The sequence below is a fragment of the Oncorhynchus mykiss genome, chromosome 23 (assembly GCF_013265735.2).
Source record: "Oncorhynchus mykiss isolate Arlee chromosome 23, USDA_OmykA_1.1, whole genome shotgun sequence".
Classification (NCBI taxonomy): Eukaryota; Metazoa; Chordata; class Actinopteri; order Salmoniformes; family Salmonidae; genus Oncorhynchus; species Oncorhynchus mykiss.
This window is the reverse complement of record NC_048587.1, coordinates 59,399,536-59,421,768: the sequence shown is the minus strand read 5'-3', so window position 1 is coordinate 59,421,768 and position 22,233 is coordinate 59,399,536. Positions and strand designations below refer to the sequence as shown.

The 22,233-nt window shown below is 44.1% G+C and overlaps 1 protein-coding gene across 2 annotated transcripts in view; it reads left to right on the top strand.

The window, feature by feature from the left end:
• The window catches only part of LOC110503043 (proteasome activator complex subunit 4B), a 98,472-nt gene that overhangs the window by 32,510 nt on the left and 43,729 nt on the right, over positions 1-22,233 (top strand). For both annotated transcript variants that reach the window (XM_036960897.1, XM_036960896.1), the window contains 13 exons: positions 627-813; positions 964-1,118; positions 7,005-7,155; positions 7,316-7,484; positions 7,659-7,726; positions 7,995-8,210; positions 12,835-12,992; positions 14,357-14,452; positions 14,574-14,629; positions 14,810-14,866; positions 18,098-18,252; positions 20,079-20,141; positions 20,623-20,718. In XM_036960897.1, the coding sequence (XP_036816792.1) occupies positions 627-813; positions 964-1,118; positions 7,005-7,155; positions 7,316-7,484; positions 7,659-7,726; positions 7,995-8,210; positions 12,835-12,992; positions 14,357-14,452; positions 14,574-14,629; positions 14,810-14,866; positions 18,098-18,252; positions 20,079-20,141; positions 20,623-20,718 (1,627 nt within the window). The remainder of the gene's footprint in view (positions 1-626; positions 814-963; positions 1,119-7,004; positions 7,156-7,315; positions 7,485-7,658; positions 7,727-7,994; positions 8,211-12,834; positions 12,993-14,356; positions 14,453-14,573; positions 14,630-14,809; positions 14,867-18,097; positions 18,253-20,078; positions 20,142-20,622; positions 20,719-22,233) is intronic.

Genomic DNA, 22,233 nt, shown 5'->3' with positions numbered 1-22,233 from the left:
ACCTATCAAGATAACATTATTGGTCATCCCTACTGCCTCTGATCTGGCAGACCCACTAAACACAAATGCTTCGTTAGTAAATTATTTCTGACTGATGGAGTGTGCCCCTAAATTTTAAAGACAGGAAAATGGTGCCTTCCGGTTTGCTTGATATAGGAAATTAAAAATTATTTATACTTTTACTTTTGATACTTAAATATATTTAAACCAAATACTTTTAGACTTTCACTCAAGTAGTATTTTACTGGGTGACTTTCACTTTTACTTGAGTCATTTTCTATTAAGGTTTCTTTACTTTTACTCAAGTATGACAATTGGGTACCTTTTCCACCACTGGTATTTTATGTTGATGAAAAATCTAAGTTCATAATTTTCTAAGTAATGAATGACCCTAGGATGTCAAGTGAATCCTAAGTGGCTTTAGCAGGCTTTCTCCATGCTGATGGATTTCCACTCAACCAAGCTAGGACAAACCTGACAGCAAAGTAGTCCATTAAGTTGAACTTTTTCTTTATTATGCTGTTAAAGACTATTAAAAAGATCCATACCGGCATGTGGATCCATACCAGTATACCGTAAGATAGGATATATGGCCCAGCACTAATTTATCTGGTCTTATTCTATAGAACCTACCCTGCTATGGAGACCCTGACAGAACCCCACCAGCTGACTGCCACCCTGAGCTGTATGATCGGCGTGGCTCGCAGCCTGGTGTCTGGGGGGCAGCGCTTCCCTGAGGGCCCCACACACATGCTGCCCCTCCTCATGAGGGCTCTGCCCGGTGTTGACCCCAATGACTTCAGCAAGTGCATGGTGGGTAATAGAGTTCAATGATAATAAGCTCTTGTAGGCCTCCCACCCTCCTCCTACACTGGGGTTGCTTGGGTAAAGATATTGTCATCAATTTGGAAGTTGTTTCTGTGTGTGTTGCAAGGCTAAGTGTGCTCTCCCTCCTTTCTGCAGATAACATTCCAATTCATTGCTACGTTTGTTACTCTTGTGCCTTTGGTGGACTGTTCCTCTGCTGTTCATGAAAGGAGCGACCTGACAGCGGTGGAGAGAGAGATGTGCTCAGCCTCGGCAGAGTTTGAGGACTTTGTTCTTCAGTTCATGGACAGGTATGAGTATGGAGGAAGTCAATATAGGACTCAGGTAGGGTTGCAAAGGATTGGAAACTTTACGATAAATTTCCGGAATTTTCCATGGGAAGTTAAGCCCTGGAATTTGGGGAATTTTGCTTAAATTCATCAATAAAGTTAGCTTATAACAGTGAACCTTGTTTTGTGGGATACGCATACGGCAATTCAAGGTCTTGTGGCACATTTTGGTTAATCTATCCCCAATTCAATGGAATTGCAACCCTTTGCATGCACAGTGCATTCTTCCATCACATGTGCAGCTGATTCTCAAGATCTTGCACACTAATGAGATGCTATTGAGCCTACACTACTACACTGAGCCAAGGACTACATGCTTTCTGGTAAGTTTTGATTACAGTACTAGGTGGGGTGAATATATTTTATGACATGATATTTTTGTTAAGAAGAAAATAGTAGCCTACACCAAAGTGTGTTTAAATTATTTCTAACTTAACAATTTATGATAGTTGTGATACATTTATGATACATGTTTCACTAAAACATGTATCTTACAAAGGAGTTGTTTAACTGGTTAACTATTGCTCTGTACATGGAATTGTGTATATATATTTTTTTACAATATATTTTCTTATCTTTACAGAAAAATGCCACAGGCACTATCTGATGTGTGGAGATATTTCACTGCAGCTAATGTAGAAGGAAAAGCTGTGTACATTTGCAAATACAGAATCATCTGGCCAATTTTAGAAAGTTCCCTCAGCGCTCAAAACAAGCAACCTCTGACAAAAGTCCTTCTACTTCTATTCGAAGTGAAAAATGATGAATCAGACACCTTATCGATAGCAACAGCTCATGGTCGTCCCGGAATCAGACGTGTTTTGACTCAATGGAGGAACGTAGTCAGAGAAATGCTGATGAATGTCTTGCTCGAGCTGTGTATGCAACTGGTTCACCTCTGATGCTCAGAGGCAATCACCCCTCTAACCAGACATGCATTATCTACTGATTTGCTGGATGCAGAGTTCAAGTGAAGGTCAAGCAAATCATAGAGAAAGCAGACTGTATTCCAATCATCTCTAATGGGTGGTTGAATGTTTGTGGGCAAGGAATAATTAACTACATCATCTCCACCCCTCAACCAGTATTCTACAAGAGTACAGACACAGGGGACAACACGCACACACTGGTCTCTACATTGCAGATGAGCTGAAGGCAGTCATCAATGACCTTGGACCACAGAAGGTATTTGCACTGGTGACAGACAATGCAGCGAACATGAAGGCTGTTTGGTCTAAAGTGCAGGAGTCCTACCCTCACATCACACCCTTTGGCTGTGCTGCTCATGTATTGAATTTGCTCCTCAAGGACATCATGGCACTGAAGATAATGGATACACTCTACAAGAGAGCCAAGGAAATGGTAGGTATGTGAAGGGTCATCAAGTTATAGCAGCAATCTACCTCATCAAGCAAAGTGAGAAGAATAAGAGCACCACATTGAAGCTTCCCAGCAACACCCGTTGGGATGGTGTTATCATCATGTTTGACAGTCTCCTGGGGGGGGGGAATGAGTCTCTCCAAGAAATGGCCATATCACAGTCTGCCGATATGGACGGCCCCATCAAGAGGATCCTCCTGGATTATGTATTTTGGGAGAATGGTAAGCAGCCTGAAACTCCTGAAATCTATAGCAGTAGCCATTGCACGGATTGAGGGAGACAATGCCATGCTGTCTGATGTTCAGACTCTGCTTGCAGATGTAAGAGAAGAAATCTGTACTGCCCTGCCCACTTCACTGTTGCTCCAAGCAGAGGAAACTGTAGTTCTGAAATACATCAAAAAGCCTGAAGACTTCTGCCTGAAGCCCATACACGCCGCAGCGTACATGTTGGACCCCAAGTATGCTGGCAAGAGCATCCTGTCTGGTGCAGAGATCAACTAAGCCTTTGGTGTCATCACTACCGTGTCTCGCCACCTTGGCCTGGATGAGGGCAAGGTTCTTGGCAGTCTGTCGAAAGTAACTGGTCCTTGTTTGGGAACACAATCACCAAAGCACGCGACAGGCTGACCAATACAAGGGTTCAAAAATTGGTGGCCATCTGGGCAAATTGAGGCTTTTTGAGCCTGACAACAAGCCACCCTCAACAAGCTTGGAAGGTGACAGTGAAGATGAGGCCTCAGTCTGATTTTCAAGAGGTGGACATTGAGGAGGTCCAGGGACAAGACATGGACGCCTGAGAAAAAGACAACCAAAGCTTTAGTTTCTAGACTATTATTTTACAGATGTATGCTGAAAATGTTTTTGGGAGATGCCATGGATCATTCAATATCCCTTTCTTTTGTTGTTCAGTGAAATCATCCCATGTGAAGAGTCAACTCATTTAATTGAAGTTCAAATCAATACTAAATGTTTTTTTTTTTCTGTTGGAAGGATTTAGTAATTTGCAATTGTGTACTTATGATCAGGTAAAATGGTATTGTTTCGGTCTCCATATGAAATGGTAAATATATCCAATGCAACGAACATCTACATTTAAACGGTATTAATATAAATTTGCATATATTTCTGTTAATTCCCATATAAAACTCAGCAAAAAAAGAAACGTCCTCTCACTGTCAACTGTGTTTATTTTCATCAAATTTAACATGTGTAAATATTTGTATGAACATAACAAGATTCAACAACTGAGACATAAACTGAACAAGTTCCACAGACATGTGACTAACAGAAATGGAAGAATGTGTCCCTGAACAAAGGTCAAAATCAAAAGTAACAGTCAGTATCTGGTGTGGCCACCAGCTGCATTAAGTACTGCAGTGCATCTCCACCTCATGGACAGCACCAGATTTGCCAGTTCTTGCTGTGAGATGTTACCCCACTCTTCCACCAAGGCACCTGCAAGTTCCCGGACATTTCTGGGGGGAATGGCCCTAGCCCTCACCCTCCGATCCAACAGGTCCCAGACATGCTCAATGAGATTGAGATCCGGGCTCTTTGCTGGCCATGACAGAACACGTGACATTCCTGTCTTACAGGAAATCATGCACAGAACGAGCAGTATGGCTGGTGGCATTGGCATGCTGCAGGGTCATGTCAGGATGAGCCTGCAGGAAGGGTACCACATGAGGGAGGAGGATGTCTTCCCTGTAATGTACATCGTTGAGATTGCCTGCAATGACAACAAGCTCAGTCCGATGATGCTGTGACACACCGCCCCAGACCATGACGGACCCTCCACATCCAAATTCGACCTGGCTCCAGAGTACAGGCCTCGGTGTAACTCTCATTCATTCGACAATAAACGCGAATCCCACCATCACTCCTGGTGAGACAAAACCACGACTCGTCAGTGAAGAGCACTTTTTGCCAGTCCTGTCTGGTCCAGCGACGGTGGGTTTATGCCCATAGGTGACATTGTTGCCATTGATGTCTGGTGAGGACCTGCCTTACAACAGGCCTACAAGACCTCAGTCCAGCCTTTCTCAGCCTATTGCGGACAGTCTGAGCACTGATGGAGGGATTGTGCGTTCTTGGTGTAACTCGGGCAGTTGTTGTTGCCATCCTGTACCTGTCCCACTGGTGTGATGTTCGGATGTACCGATCCTGTGCAGGTGTTGTTACACGTGGTCTGCCACTGCGAGGACGATCAATTGTCCGTCCTGTCTCCCTGTCTTAGGCGTCTCACAGTACGGACATTGCAATTTATTGACCTGGCCACATCTGCAGTCCTCATGCCTCCTTGCAGCATGCCTAATGCGCATACACGCAGATGAGCAAGGACCCTGGGCATCTTTCTTTGGTGTTTTTTCAGAGTCAGTAGAAAGGACTCTTTAGTGTCCTACGTTTTCATAATTGTGACCTTAATTGCCTACCATCTGTAAGCTGTTAGTATATTAACGACCGTTCCACAGGTGCATGTTCATTAATTGTTTGGTTCATTGAACAAGCATGGGAAACAGTGTTTAAACCCTTTACAATGAAGATCTGTGAAGTTATTTGGATTTTTACTAATAATCTTTGAAAGACAGGGTCCTGAAAAAGGGACGTTTCTTTTTTTTGCTGAGTTTATTTCCCATATATTCCCATTTCCAGCTCTGAATATTCCACAAAATGTTCAACCCTAGTGTGCGCGTGCGGTGGTGTCTGCGATCTGGTCTGCGCTAAGAAGAAATGGGATTCTTGAAAATAATGTTTTAGGATTTCTTCTTGGAAATGTACTTTGCTAACAAACATTTAACTATAGCAAGAAAACGAATTAAACCTGCATTATCTAGCTAGCTAGTTAACACTTCTAGAATATTGTAATATATTGTTAAATAGCTAGTGTTAGCGCATCAATTCTCAAAGAAGAACTTGGCTGATGTTAACGTCGTTAGCTATGTTGGCTATAATGTTGTTACACGTTAGCTAGCTAACGTAGCTACCCAACTTACCGGTTGCCCAACTTACTGGTTGCCCACCTTCTCCAGCTGGTCCATATGAATGGTCTCTCAGCTCCCTTCTTTTTAGCAGCCCACTTGATGTCAGACCACTATCTTTTTACGGCGGCAGTCACTGTCCCTTGCCATACCCCCGTCGACAGACACTGTCTCTTGTCATACCCCCGTCGACAGACACTGTCTCTTGTCATACCCCCGTCGACAGACACTGTCTCTTGTCATACCCCCGTCGACAGACACTGTCTCTTGTCATACCCCCGTCGGCAGACACTGTCTCTTGTCACACCCCCGTCGACAGACACTGTCTCTTGTCACACCCCCGTCGACAGACACTGTCTCTTGTCACACCCCCGTCGACAGACACTGTCTCTTGTCATACCCCCGTCGACAGACACTGTCTCTTGTCATACCCCCGTCGGCAGACACTGTCCCTCGTCATACCCCCGTCGGCAGACACTGTCCCTTGTCATACCCCCGTCGACAGACACTGTCTCTTGTCACACCCCCGTCGACAGACACTGTCTCTTGTCATACCCCCGTCGACAGACACTGTCTCTTGTCATACCCCCGTCGACAGACACTGTCTCTTGTCACACCCCCGTCGACAGACACTGTCTCTTGTCACACCCCCGTCGACAGACACTGTCTCTTGTCAAACCCCCGTCGACAGACACTGTCTCTTGTCATACCCCCGTCGACAGACACTGTCTCTTGTCATACCCCCGTCGACAGACACTGTCTCTTACCATACCCCCGTCGACAGACACTGTCCCTTGCCATACCCCCGTCGACAGACACTGTCTCTTGTCATACCCCCGTCGACAGACACTGTCTCTTGTCATACCCCCGTCGACAGACACTGTCTCTTGCCATACCCCCGTCGACAGACACTGTCCCTTGCCATACCCCCGTCGGCAGAAACTGTCCCTTGTCTCAGCCAGTCTCACCCATCCTCTCTCTCTGCCGTGACCCTTCAGTTTTCAAGTCTCCCAACAACAACCTTTTCCTGGCTGCTATTTCCTCCACCATCACTTCAAACTCTTGTTTGCTGAAGTTTTATTGTGCTTTCCTTGATTATCCATTTTAGTTTTTGATATAGCTAGTCTGATGGCTATAATGTGTGAACAAATAACGTTTGTTTTTGTTTATGAAGGGTTCACAAGCCGACTACAAAAAAAAATATTGAAACATGGTGCAGATAAATGTAATAAAATGGAAATATAGCTTTATTATAGTGGGCCAAATCCTATCATCCCTGTCACTTCGGCTTATTTATTGGTTTCAAACACGTCACTAATGTCAATGCAACATAAGAAGATATTTATAAAGTTCATAAGAAAACATTGAATTCCTAAGAACATTTTGACCAATTGAACTTACTTACTTATCTAATGAACTTCTTCTTTTTTTTCCCTTAAACTTCTTACGTTTTTTTCTAAGTAATGTTTTGTGAATCTGCCCCCAGGTGTTTTGCCCTGATAGACAGCAGTACTCTAGAGCAGACCAGAGAGGAGACCGAGACTGAGAAGATGACCCATTTGGAGAGCCTGGTGGAGCTGGGACTGTCTTCAACCTTCAGCACCATCCTCACACAGTGCTCTATAGACATCTTCAAGGTAGGCCACAACTCACTGTATACCTACACCTTTCTCACTGTGTGTGTCCTTTAAAGTACCACCATGTGGAAAAGGTCAAGGGGTCTGAATACTTTCCCGACGCCACTGTACATGCATGTGATGATGTGAATATATCCTTTGGTTCATTTGTGTTGTTCAGGTGGCTCTGGAGAAGGTCTTCATCTTTGCCACCACCAACATCTTTGAGACTCGTGTGGCTGGCAGGATGGTGGCTGACATGTGCAGAGCAGCCTCCAAGGTTCACCCTGCTCAGTCTTTGAAGCTTTTGGTACCACACTGCTGCAATGCCATAAACCAGCTCACTGTCAGTAAGTGCTCACTAAGCTGGACATGTGTTCTGGATGTGTTCTGTTGGAGTGGAGGGCTATAAAGCCAATCTGGATTTGGTCTTAATTTGAGACTGTTGTTGATTCTGATATGGTGGGGTTAGAGTTGGGGAGAAGTGGGAATCAATGGATCGTTTCTTGGTTGTTGATTTCCAGATGAGGAGGTGTTGAGTGAGGAGGAACTGGATAAGGAGTTACTATGGAACCTTCAGCTACTGTCAGAGGTGAGGTCATCATCCTGCATCCATACTGACTGAAACATTCCCTTGTTCCCTTCACCTCTCAGTAGACTAGACACCAAACAGGAAAACACTTTTGAAACGGGGGAGTTACTTACATAAAGTTGTCCAATAAGAAAGTTCATTTTTTATTTTCTGTTGCAAATGTTTTCAAACGTTTTCCTTTGTGTGCCTTAATGAACAGAACACAGGGTGGGCCTGTATGTTCTCTCCTAACCCTCCTTCCCTCCTGTTGTCTCCTTGTCCTCCCCAGGTGACTCGTGTGGACGGGGACAAGATCCTCCCCTACAGCACCCAGCTGGTTCAGATCCTGCAGCTGACCCTCCATCTAAAGTGTAAACAGGGCTACACCCTGGCCTGTAACCTGCTGCATCATATCCTGAGGTCTACAGCTCTCATCTACCCAACAGAGTACTGCAGTGTACCAGGAAGCTTTCAGCAGCCCACACAGGACTACCTGCCCATCAAGGTACGTACAGGGTTAGAGGTACTACGGTTGGTGTTAGGAGTTTGTAGAGGTTGGTGTTAGGGGTTCTATAGCCCTCACCTTCCCCACAGAGTACTGCAGTGTACCAGGAAGCTTTCAGCAGCCCACACAGGATTACCTGCCCATCAAGGTACGTACAGGGTTAGAGGTACTAAGGTTGGTGTTAGGGGTTTGTAGAGGTTGGTGTTAGGGGTTATATAGCCCTCACCTTCCCCACAGAGAATTGCAGTGTACCAGGAAGCTTTCAGCAGCCCACACAGGATTACCTGCCCATCAAGGTACGTACAGGGTTAGAGGTACTAAGGTTGGTGTTAGGGGTTTGTAGAGGTTGGTGTTAGGGGTTCTATAGCCCTCACCTTCCCCACAGAGAACTGCAGTGTACCAGGAAGCTTTCAGCAGCCCACACAGGATTACCTGCCCATCAAGGTACGTACAGGGTTAGAGGTACTAAGGTTGGTGTTAGGGGTTTGTAGAGGTTGGTGTTAGGGGTTTGTAGAGGTTGGTGTTAGGGGTTTTATAGCCCTCACCTTCCCCACAGAGAACTGCAGTGTACCAGGAAGCTTTCAACAGCCCACACAGGATTACCTGCCCATCAAGGTACGTACAGGGTTAGAGGTACTAAGGTTGGTGTTAGGGGTTTGTAGAGGTTGGTGTTAGGGGTTATATAGCCCTCACCTTCCCCACAGAGAACTGCAGTGTACCAGGTGGCTTTCAACAGCCCACACAGGATTACCTGCCCATCAAGGTACGTACAGGGTTAGAGGTACTAAGGTTGGTGTTAGGGGTTTGTAGAGGTTGGTGTTAGGGGTTATATAGCCCTCACCTTCCCCACAGAGAACTGCAGTGTACCAGGAAGCTTTCAGCAGCCCACACAGGATTACCTGCCCATCAAGGTACGTACAGGGTTAGAGGTACTAAGGTTGGTGTTAGGGGTTTGTAGAGGTTGGTGTTAGGGGTTCTATAGCCCTCACCTTCCCCACAGAGAACTGCAGTGTACCAGGAAGCTTTCAGCAGCCCATATAGGACTACCTACCTACCCACAAGGTTCAGAACTTTACTTTTAGTTGTACGTTCTCTAAATTGCTGCCTACCAAATTTCTACAACATTCTCTTTAGTGCGAATAACTTTTTATAACCAAGACAGACCCCAAACAATGACGATTGTAGAGTGCTTCTGTCCCATTTCTATCATAAATTGTGTTACTTTTATTACTTTTTACGTGATCTCTTCCTGATTGGTCTGATCACTCACCAGCCACTCTGGACCTTGTGATAGAAAGTGTGTAGGATGTTTACTCATGGCTCTACAATGTAGAGGAAAAACAGGTCAATTCAAGAGGGTGCTACAGAATTTGTCAAAACATTAGTTTTTTTTGGCCCCATGTCATTATAAATCACATTGAATTAATCTTTTCGATTTTTTTCTACAATATTATAACCTTAATATACTTGTACTTGACATTGTTGATGAAATAAAACTGTTAATTTGCTGTGACCATAGCTAGTTTAGACTCTGCTGCTCTTGGTTGCATCTCTTCCATATTTTGCGTTGGGAGGTGGTACCATTTGGAGGTGTTTCCGCTGGTTGGACCAATCAAAATAAGCTTGATCCTCTCGTCATTTAATCTCCATATCCTTGATTTTCTTTGGCTATATTGGCGATAAATCTACATTGAGAGGGGCTGTTTCTATTGCGATTCGAGGGAAAGACCCATACACCATGAAAACAGGATCTGATTGTCTTAGTGGAGGGTGAATATTGGAATTCGGTCTGTTAATTTTGTAAATAAAATATATATTTCGTCCCTGTTTTGTATTCTGCAGATGTCATTTAGAAAAATACCATGTTTTCACTCACGAACCTGCAGCCACTAGTTAGCTTGTCAGTTGGTGTTCGAAGTTAGCGCTATTCTGCCACGAAGCAACGCCACAGAGTTCTATGAAGCAGAGATGACATTCCATTCCATCTATACATGCTACATTCTCAGAGTAAATCATTTAACTTTTGAACCATATATTATTTTAATTTTTACCTTTATTTAACTAGGCAAGTCAGTTAAGAACACATTCTTATTTTCAATGACGGCCTAGGAACAGTGGGTTAACTGCCTGTTCAGGGGCAGAAATATATGGTAGAGGCATGGGGTTTGGAATATTGTTTTTTGGGCGCAATTCTCTGTTGAATGGATATTTTGTATAAACCTTGAATGAATGAATAGTTGTATAGGTGAACACCCTATAGTATACTCCTGTCCGCATAGTCAATGAGAAGGGCCCACGGAGATAGATTGAGGGTACACCTCCCATCTTTGCCTATAGGAAGTCCCTTTACATGTTGATATCCCTCCATGGTGCCACTCATGCCATGACAGGATTTTGTGACAAGTGCGCCTTCTATCCCTCTCTATGGAAGGTCCTTGAGAGGGATTTCATCTCATGATCTCTCCTTTCTCCCGAAGTGTGCACTTGTTCACTTCCCTTCATCGATATGAAAGGAAATAACTGCTCTTAAGAGAATCTGTCCTCACCTCCTGACCTCAACCCCTCTTTCATCAAATACACAATATCCATCTGTCTCCCCTGTAATCAACACATCATTCTCCTCTCCTCCATCAAACACCTTCCAAAGCCTTCTTCTGAGAACCATTAACTTCTAACATAACCCAGTCTCTTTCATGTCCTATCTCAATGTTCAAAGTTTAGCACATCCCAACAGGGGCCTAGTTACAGTTTGACTTAAATCACCTTGAAAACCTTAAAATGGCTGGCTAGCAATGATCAACAACGAACTTATCAAAGCTTGAATAATTTTTAAAAGAATGTGCAAATATTGTACAACCCAGGTGTGCAAAGCTCATAGATTTACCCAAAAAGACTCACAGCTGTAATCGCTGGCAAAGGTGATTCTCTAGCATGTATTGATCCAGTTTCCAAGTGCCTTTTGATGGTGTAGGAAACTGTACTCACTGACACCTTGGCTTTCTTTGCAATTTCTCTAAAGGAAAGACCTACACTTTTAAGGGTTATAAACGGTCGGTCTGTCTGCCTTTGTTAATTGCCTTTTTTCTCACCATTTTAATAGCAATATACTACTTCCTGCAGTACAATACTGTCCAAATAATGCTTAAGAGGTTGTAGTAACAGTCTGTTCCAACACTGCTTTTATACAGTGTCGTGGTAATTTCCTGTATTACTAAGTAAAAGGAGAGTTTACAAACCACACACAAGTCAGAGTTATACTTTAAACTTCATATTTTAATAATATGAGCTTCACCATAGTCCCTTGACTCTCAGATCAATTCAGTGTCTATAAATGAATTCTGAGAGTGCTTACAAAATAATACTTCATCTTTTATAGCCAAGATACACCCCTCTCAACTCACAATGACGAACCACAGATCTTAGAAACTTCACAAATGGCCTTGTGCCTGAAAGAGGAGTATCCCATAGCCAGATAGCATTAGCTATAAATTATTGTTCAGTTTGCTCTCTAAGACGAGGTTCTACTTTTCATTCTTGGTACTTCCTATTACCAAAACATTACCTCATCCAATGGCATATATCAATTGTCAATTCTAGATACACCCATCTCAAATACACTCCCTCCTGGACAAGCTCACAGAGGGGAGTGACTGGCACACAGGCATTGTGGAGCCCTTCACATGGTTTAACTGATATATTGGAAGACACTGTTCAATTCTGACTTCTCCCTTTCTGATATTCTGCATATTACCAGACAGATAAAAGACAAGCCTGACCTCTCCCCTCTCTGGGCCCCAAGTGACTTTTTCCACATAAGCATATTTATGAAAGTAGATAAAACATCTTATTTATCAATGTTACCTAACTAATTCTGATTCTGCTACGACAACAGACAGAGGGTTTGTAAGTAATCAACCAAAGTTTTGAGGCTTAATTTACTTCCATTGCTGCGGAACAGCTATAAGTTGTTAACCCATTACTTGTTCCCTGAAAAGGCCTTTTTTTTAACTCTGAAAAATACATTATTTTTCAGTTTTTGGTAACCTAGATTCTTAAAAAATATATATATATATATATATATATATATAATTGTTTACCTCTGGTAGTTTACTGCTTACCTTTCCCATTTTCAGGTTATTCACTGGACTTGAACTGCTTAAATTTCAATAAAAACTGGAAAAATGGGGGTGTTCAAAAACTTTTGACCAGTAGTGTATATATTATTGTAACGGTTTTCTTCCGTCGAAGGAGAGGCGAACCAATACGCAGCGTGGTTGAAGTTCATGTTTTTTTAATAAGGAAAACTATACATGAACAAACTACAAAACAATAAATGTGAAAACCCGAAACCAGTCCCGTGTGGTACAAACACTGACACAGGAGACAAAACCCAACACCAAACAGGCTACCTAAATATGGTTCCCAATCAGAGACGATGACTAACACCTGCCTTTGATTGAGAACCATATCAGGCCAAACACAGAAACAGACAAACTAGACACACAACATAGAATGCCCACTCAGATCACTCCCTGACCAAACAAAACATAGAAACATACAAAGCAAACTATGGTCAGGGTGTGACAATTATATATTGATCTCAACCTTCTCCCCCTCTGTCCAGGACTGGGGTCGTCCGGGGGACCTGTGGAACCTTCACATCCAGTGGCACGTCCCCAGTGTGGAGGAGACCAGATTTGTGTTCTATGTTCTGGACCTGATCTTACAGCCAGAGCTGCTGCGGCTGCAGAGATACGCCCAGGGGGAACGGGACATGACCAGGTGAGGGGGGGCAAACAGACTGTGTGAAGGCAGTAAGAGGGTCCTATTCATCAGTTATCAAACAGAAGAAAACGGACTGTAAAGACTACCTAAACTTGTCCAATAAGAAACACACATTTTTGTTTTAATTTGCGAAACGTTTTGCTACGATATGCCCTAATGAATAGTTAGGACCCAGGGGATTGCCAGGTGAAGGCACATTAAACAGACCACGACAAGTCTGGAGCAGACTGGTGCAGGTGTAAGGATAGGATGCTGTACATCAGTGGTCACCAAGTCATCGTGATCTCCAAGGCATTCCTAGTCAATCACCAAACATTTCTGTAGAAAATCCAATGATAAAGGCTTGAGCTCCTTTTATGTTGGTTATGTTTGTGTGTTGCTCTGTTGATGGAGGTGCTCCTGATTCAGAAGCCCTGCTGCACCTGGTAGGCAAAGTGTTCCCATTTTCAACCATTTAATTTCTCTGAAATGACAAACTCTGCCTACCCAGCAGACCTGGAGATCTGTGGCTAAATCAAGTGTGCTTACTGCTCTGGCCAATCGAATAGCTCAAATGCCTACCTACAGCTTCCATGACCCCGACTACAGCATTGTTTGATACAGGCCTACATGAGATTTAATAACTTTTAAAACTATTACCAGAGGGAGACTGTCAAAGAGCTGCTGTTTTTATGAGTGAGTTCATGTCAAACTTTTATTCAGCACTGTCACCACTATTACAATACATAAAATACTCTTCTCTCTACTTCCAATCGTGCTGCATCTGCAATGAATTAGTAGTCAAGTGTATCGATAGCCCTGCGTTTGAATTATTATTAGCACCTCGTTTGGTCTATTTTAATATAGAGGAATATTTAACTTTCTCTGGTCATAGGTGAGAGGCTGCTGCTCTCTCACTCCCTTCACTGAGACGAATGCCTTGCTTTGCTGTGCCTCGCTAAAGGTACACCAACTGATCTAGTTTGTTATCAAAGCTTGAGTTTTGAAATATAACGTGGTCTGAGAATAACAATATTACCAGGCCAGGCACATAGCCATTATTTTGTGATAATGTATTAGGCCTCCTGCACGAACCTCATTCATACACAACTGGTTTTATTAGGTTAATGTGTAAAAAAGAAAAAAAAGTCATGTTTAAAAAGAATTCTGAGCACTATATGTTGGCTTGCTTTGTGACTGCAAAAGTGCTCTACACTAATCTAAGAACAAACTAGTGTCCACGTGTGCCATTTTCTTCTTGACAAGTTCAGGTGTTTTCACTCCGTTTCAAACGTGTTCTCCCCACTTAACACAACTCCGTTCTGCTTTATAATGTGTAGTCAGTGTTGTGGACCCTGCATGTAACTAATCCCATTTTTCAGGGATGACGTCCTACAGAGTTTGTCTATCGTACAGCACTGCCTTCTCGGAGCAGGAAGTCTGTTTCCACCACTGCGAGGAGAGCCCATCACAGAACTGTGAGTAGTACACAGTCAAGCTTAATTAATGAAATGTATTTATGAAGCCCTTTTTACATCAATAGTTGTCAGTGTTTAACTACAGTGTGTGTTAACTATGAAATCTCTCTTTCTCTGTCAGGGTTACTAGCATGGTAAATCTGGGTGAGACCAACCTCTTCACAGGAGTGTCCTATGGTGAGTTGCATGCTTTAGCTCATATTCATTATTCTGAGGCCTTGGTAACAGACAAAATGGTCCTTGAGCCTTCATAGTTTGCGGCATCACTCACTTGTTGTGGTGACAATTTTTATTGTTCCAGAGACATGTTTGCATGCATGTTGTTATGTAAAACCTCAACTCTCTCTCCTCCTCCAGATTTGTCCAGAGAGAACTACAGAGATGCTATCTGTAGAGTGATGAGGCAGTTGCTACGTGAGTAGTGTCTCCTCCCTCCCTCCTGTCTGTAACCACAACTCAACCCTAATAGTGTCTCCTCCCTCCCTCCTGTCTGTAACCACAACTCAACCCTAATAGTGTCTCCTCCCTCCCTCCCTCCTGTCTGTAACCACAACTCAACCCTAATAGTGTCTCCTCCCTCCCTCCTGTCTGTAACCACAACTCAACCCTAATAGTGTCTCCTCCCTCCCTCCCTCCTGTCTGTAACCACAACTCAACCCTAATAGTGTCTCCTCCCTCCCTCCTGTCTGTAACCACAACTCAACCCTAATAGTGTCTCCTCCCTCCCTCCTGTGTCTGTAACCACAACTCAACCCTAACAGTGTCTCCTCTCTCCCTCCTGTCTGTAACCACAACTCAACCCTAATAGTGCCTCCTCTCTCCCTCCTGTCTGTAACCACGTCTCAACCCTAATAGTGTCCCCTCCCTCCCTCCTGTGTCTGTAACCACAACTCAACCCTAATAGTGCCTCCTCTCTCCCTCCTGTCTGTAACCACAACTCAACCCTAACAGTGTCTCCTCCCTCCCTCCTGTCTGTAACCACAACTCAACCCCAATAGTGTCTCCTCCCTCCCCCCTGTCTGTAACCACAACTCAACACTAATATTGTCTCCACCCTCCCTCCTGTCTGTAACCACAACTAAAGCTGTCCAGGTGTAACTAACAGTGTAAAGCTGTCCAGGTGTAACTAACAGTGTAAAGCTGCCCAGGTGTAACTAACAGTGTAAAGCTGTCCAGGTGTAACTAACAGTGTAAAGCTGTCAAGGTGTAACTAACAGTGTAAAGCTGTCCAGGTGTAACTAACAGTGTAAAGCTGCCCAGGTGTAACTAACAATGTAAAGCTGCCCAGGTGTAACTAACAATGTAAAGCTGCCCAGGTGTAACTAACAGTGTAAAGCTGCCCAGGTGTAACTAACAGTGTAAAGCTGCCCAGGTGTAACTAACAGTGTAAAGCTGCCCAGGTGTAACTAACAGTGTAAAGCTGTCCAGGTGTAACTAACAGTGTAAAGCTGTCCAGGTGTAACTAACAGTGTAAAGCTGCCCAGGTGTAACTAACAGTGTAAAGCTGTCCAGGTGTAACTAACAGTGTAATGCTGTCCAGGTGTAACTAACAGTGTAAAGCTGCCCAGGTGTAACTAACAGTGTAAAGCTGTCCAGGTGTAACTAACAGTGTAAAGCTGCCCAGGTGTAACTAACAATGTAAAGCTGCCCAGGTGTAACTAACAGTGTAAAGCTGCCCAGGTGTAACTAACAGTGTAAAGCTGTCCAGGTGTAACTAACAGTGTAAAGCTGCCCAGGTGTAACTAACAGTGTAAAGCTGCCCAGGTGTAACTAACAGTGTAAAGCTGCCCAGGTGTAACTAACAGTGTAAAGCTGCCCAGGTGTAACTAACAGTGTAAAGCTGTCCAGGTGTAACTAACAGTGTAAAGCTGCCCAGGTGTAACTAACAATGTAAAGCTGCCCAGGTGTAACTAACAGTGTAAAGCTGCCCAGGTGTAACTAACAGTGTAAAGCTGTCCAGGTGTAACTAACAGTGTAAAGCTGCCCAGGTGTAACTAACAGTGTAAAGCTGTCCAGGTGTAACTAACAGTGTAAAGCTGCCCAGGTGTAACTAACAGTGTAAAGCTGCCCAGGTGTAACTAACAGTGTAAAGCTGCCCAGGTGTAACTAACAGTGTAAAGCTGCCCAGGTGTAACTAACAGTGTAAAGCTGCCCAGGTGTAACTAACAGTGTAAAGCTGCCCAGGTGTAACTAACAGTGTAAAGCTGCCCAGGTGTAACTAACAGTGTAAAGCTGCCCAGGTGTAACTAACAGTGTAAAGCTGCCCAGGTGTAACTAACAGTGTAAAGCTGCCCAGGTGTAACTAACAGTGTAAAGCTGCCCAGGTGTAACTAACAGTGTAAAGCTGCCCAGGTGTAACTAACAGTGTAAAGCTGCCCAGGTGTAACTAACAGTGTAAAGCTGTCCAGGTGTAACTAACAGTGTAAAGCTGTCCAGGTGTAACTAACAGTGTAAAGCTGTCCAGGTGTAACTAACAGTGTAAAGCTGTCCAGGTGTAACTAACAGTGTAAAGCTGTCCAGGTGTAACTAACAGTGTAAAGCTGTCCAGGTGTAACTAACAGTGTAAAGCTGTCCAGGTGTAACTAACAGTGTAAAGCTGTCCAGGTGTAACTAACAGTGTAAAGCTGTCCAGGTGTAACTAACAGTGTAAAGCTGTCCAGATGTAATGTTTTTTAATTTTTTAAATGTCTTTGTGTCTCATCACTGTCTTCACATGAAGAGCTAATATGTGAAATGGGATGCAACCAGCAAAGTTACATCTATATGACGATCATATATTCATGTGCTCCTTCTCTGGTTCAGGCTGTTGAAGTGCTCCAGACTGCTTTTTAGTCACTGCAGGACTCCCTTTTATGGTCTCAAACTGATTTAGAATGTACAAAAAACTAAATTCATCACCTTTACCAGAGCTTGAACTCAGCCAGAGAAGGTTAGCATTGTCACATCTGGTGGCTTATCCGTTGAAAAAGTGTCATCTTACAAATACCTAGGTTGTCCTTTAAAGTTCATGTGGATAATCTTGTGACAAAGCTTAAATTGAAATTGGTTTTTTTTATTTTCGTAATAAGGCTTGCTTCCCACTTATGACTAGAAAGAAGCTTGTTCAGGCCACTTTTCTCTCTGTAATTGAGTATGTTGACTTGTTGTGTATGTGTTCATCTACAAAGCTCTTTTGGGTAAACTCCCTCTTTACTTCTGTAGTCTGGTCTCCTTCACCACCAGCAGTCACCATACCTGGTCTGCTAGGTGGTTGCTACTTAGTCCCCAGTACATTCACAGTATTAGGCAAGACTGCCATCTCTTCTTGTGCACCAGAGGCATGGAATAGTCTACAATCCATGCTTCATCTAGATATGTTAGTGCCAGTGAATGATTGTAAAATATTGATGGGAGACTGTTACGGAGGGGTGTAAATGCTTTTTTTAGGCTGGGTCATGTTGTGTTGTATGTTTTAACTATGCAATGTATTGATTGTTTCTGCCTTCTTGGCCACGTCTCCCTTGAAAAAGAGACTCTGGGTCTCAATGGGCTTTTCCTGGTTAAATAAAGGTTAAAAATATATTTTTTAAATTTAACAAAGACATCTAAAACCCACCCATTTCACTTCATGTCAATGTAGCGGTTGGTTCTGTTTTATGTCCCCAGATCACATTCTGGAACACTCCGAGGACGACACCAAGTCTCTATTCTCCATCATCAAGATCATCAGTGACCTGCTACACTTCAAAGGCTCCCAAAAACACGAGTTTGACTCTCGCTGGAAGAGCTTCAACCTGGTCAAGAAGTCCATGGAGAACAGGGTGAGATACATAACTAGAACGCCATACTGGAGCCGTGGTGGAACTTGTGTGATTCAATGACATATTTATCTTCAATGAATGAATGCTGGTCATGTAAGGCACCCACAGACTTATCTAACATATATTGTAAGAGTTTAGTGTTGATTTCTGATCAGTACAAGGCCCTTGCCAAAAGTAGTGCATTACATAGGGAATAGGGCCCAGCCTTGGTTTAGACAGTAGTTCATTACATAGGGAATAGGGCCCAGCCTTGGTCTAGACAGTAGTTCATTACATAGGGAATAGGGCCCAGCCTTGGTCTAGACAGTAGTTCATTACATAGGGAATAGGGCCCAGCCTTGGTCTAGACAGTAGTTCATTACATAGGGAATAGGGCCCAGACTTGGTCTAGAAAGTAGTGCATTACATAGGGAATAGGGCCCAGCCTTGGTCTAGACAATAGTTCATTACATAGGGAATATGGCCCAGCCTTGGTCTAGACAGTAGTTCATTACATAGGGAATAGGGCCCAGCCTTGGTCTAGACAGTAGGTCATTACATAGGGAATAGGGCCCAGACTTGGTCTAGAAAGTAGTGCATTACATAGGGAATAGGGCCCAGCCTTGGTCTAGACAGTAGTTCATTACATAGGGAATAGGGCCCAGCCTTGGTCTAGACAGTAGTTCATTACATAGGGAATAGGGCCCAGCCTTGGTCTAGACAGTAGTTCATTACATAGGGAATAGGGCCCAGCCTTGGTCTAGACAGTAGTTCATTATATAGGGATTAGGGCCCAGCCTTGGTCTATACAGTAGTTCATTACATAGGGAATAGGGCCCAGCCTTTGTCTAGACAGTAGTTCATTACATAGGGAATAGGGCCCAGCCTTGGTCTAGAAAGTAGTGCATTACATAGGGAATAGGGCCCAGCCTTGGTCTAGACAGTAGTTCATTACATAGGGAATAGGGCCCAGCCTTGGTCTAGACAGTAGTTCATTACATAGGGAATAGGGCCCAGCCTTGGTCTAGAAAGTAGTGCATTACATAGGGAATATGGCCCAGCCTTGGTCTAGACAGTAGTTCATTACATAGGGAATAGGGCCCAGCCTTGGTCTAGACAGTAGTTCATTACATAGGGAATATGGCCCAGCCTTGGTCTAGACAGTAGTTCATTACATAGGGAATAGGGCCCAGCCTTGGTCTAGACAGTAGTTCATTACATAGGGAATATGGCCCAGCCTTGGTCTAGACAGTAGTTCATTACATAGGGAATAGGGCCCAGCCTTGGTCTAGACAGTAGTTCATTACATAGGGAATAGGGCCCAGCCTTGGTCTAGACAGTAGTTCATTACATAGGGAATAGGGCCCAGCCTTGGTCTAGACAGTAGTTCATTACATAGGGAATAGGGCCCAGCCTTGTTCTAGACAGTAGTTCATTACATAGGGGATAGGGCCCAGCCTTGGTCTAGACAGTAGTTCATTACATAGGGAATAGGGCCCAGCCTTGGTTTAGACAGTAGTTCATTACATAGGGAAAAGGGCCCAGCCTTGGTCTAGACAGTAGTTCATTGCATAGGGAATAGGGCCCAGCCTTGGTCTAGACAGTAGTGCATTACATAGGGAATATGGCCCAGCCTTGGTTTAGACAGTAGTTCATTACATAGGGAATATGGCCCAGCCTTGGTCTAGACATAGGGAATAGGTCCCAGCCTTGGTCTAGACAGTAGTTCATTACATAGGGAATAGGGCCCAGCCTTGGTCTAGACAGTAGTTCATTACATAGAGAATAGCGCCCAGCCTTGGTCTAGACAGTAGTTACTAATTTCTCTTCTCCTGTTCCACCTAAAGCTTCATGGCAGGAAGCAGCACATCAGAGCCCTACTGATCGACAGAGTTATGCTACAGCATGAGGTAGGACCTCTGTCGCTCTCTCTGGCGCTCTCTATCTCACTCTCTATCTCGCTCTCTGTCTCTATCTCGCTCTCTGTCTCTCTCTCTGTCTCGCTCTCTGTCTCGCTCTCTGTCTCGCTCTCTGTCTCGCTCTCTGTCTCGCTCTCTGTCTCGCTCTCTGTCTCGCTCTCTGTCTCGCTCTCTGTCTCGCTCTCTCTCATTCTCTGTCTCGCTCTCTGGCGCTCTCGCTCTCTGGCGCTCTCGCTTTCTGGCGCTCTCGCTATCTGGCGCTCTCGCTCTGTGGCGCTCTCGCTCTGTGTCTCTCTCGCTCTGTGTCTCTCTCGCTCTGTGTCTCTCTCGCTCTGTCTCTCTCTCGCTCTGTGTGTGTGTGCTATCCATTCTCAAGTGTCTGCTGCTGTCATGGAATAATCTGTCTGTGTTTCTATTACCCCTGGTAGTAACCCAGCTGCTGTTTAACTGTCATGTGTTTTGTGTTGTCCAGCTTCGTAAGCTAACAGTGGAGGGGTGTGAGTACAGGAGTATCCACCAGGAACTGATGAGGGATCTGCTGAGGCTATCCACCAGCACCTACAGTCAGGTTAGCCCAGTTCACTGTTTTAGAGTTCACTTCCACACATGTTTGTTTTAGAGTTCAGGAAAATGGTGTCAGGAAAGTAACCTCACACTCAATGTCAACAAAACAAAGGAGATGATCGTGGACTTCAGGAAACAGCAGAAGGAGCAGCCCCCTATCTACATTGACGGGACAGTAGTGGAGAGGGTGGAGGGTTTTAAGTTCCTCGGCGTACACATCACGGACAAACTGAAATGGTCTACCCACACAGACAGCGTGGTGAAGAAGGCGCAGCAGCGTCTCTTCAAGCTCAGGAGGCTGAAGAAATTTGGCTTGTCACCAAAAACACTCACAAACTTTTACAGATGCACAATCACCACCTGGTACAGCAGCTGCTCCGCCCACAACCGTAAGGCTCCCCAGAACCCAGTGAGGTCTGCACAAACTACCTGCTCTCCAGGACACCTACACCACCTGAGCCACTGCCTGTTCACCCTGCTATCATCCAGAAGGTGAGGTCAGTACAGGTGCATCAAAGCTGGGACCGAGAGACTGAAGAACAGCTTCTGTCTCAAGGCCATCAGACTGTTAAACAGCCACCACTAACATTGAGTGGCTGCTGCCAACATACGGACACAACTCCAGCACTTTAATAATGGAAAAATTGATGTAATCAATTTATCACTAGCCACTTTATATTATATAATATTTACTTACCCTACGTTACTCATCTCATATGTATATACTGCACTCTATACCATCTACTGCATCTTGCCATCTTTATGTAATACATGTATCACTAGCCACTTTATATTATATAATATTTACTTACCCTACATTACTCATCTCATATGTATATACTGTACGCTATACCATCTACTGCATCTTGCCATCTTTATATAATTAAATGTATCACTAGCCACTTTAAACAATGCCACTTTATATAATGTTCTCATACCCCACATTACTCATCTCATATGTATATACTGTACTCTATACCATCTACGCCTGACTCTACAAAGCCCCCGCTTGACTCTAAAAAGCCCACGCCTGGCTCTACAAATCCTCCGCCTGGCTCCTCCGAACCTCCACCTGAATCCTCCGAGCCCCCACCTGAATCCTCCGAGCTCTCACCCGAGCCCTCCGAGCTCTCACCCGAGCCCTCATCTGGCTCCTTTAGAAGCAAAGTCACGCCATCCTCCATCAAATGTGGACCTGCTGACAAAATCTTCGACCTGACTCTGTTCAAGCAAAGGGATATCGGGGACAAAGTGGCAGAAAAGAAAGTAAAAGAAGGACCAAAAGATCTTACCAAACCTGAGAAAGTCTTGAAATTTCTCACCGATCCTGTATCAAAAATCTAAGCATACTTTTTACAGAGAGCCATGGCAATTTTTTGATGTCGGAAATCTGATTCTACAACGAGAGGATATATACCCAAAATACCTCCGTTTGTTGGTCACGTTATGTTGAGAAATCCACCGGACATAGCGGTCACGACAACGCCGGAAAAAAAATCAAAATTATATCCATAATATC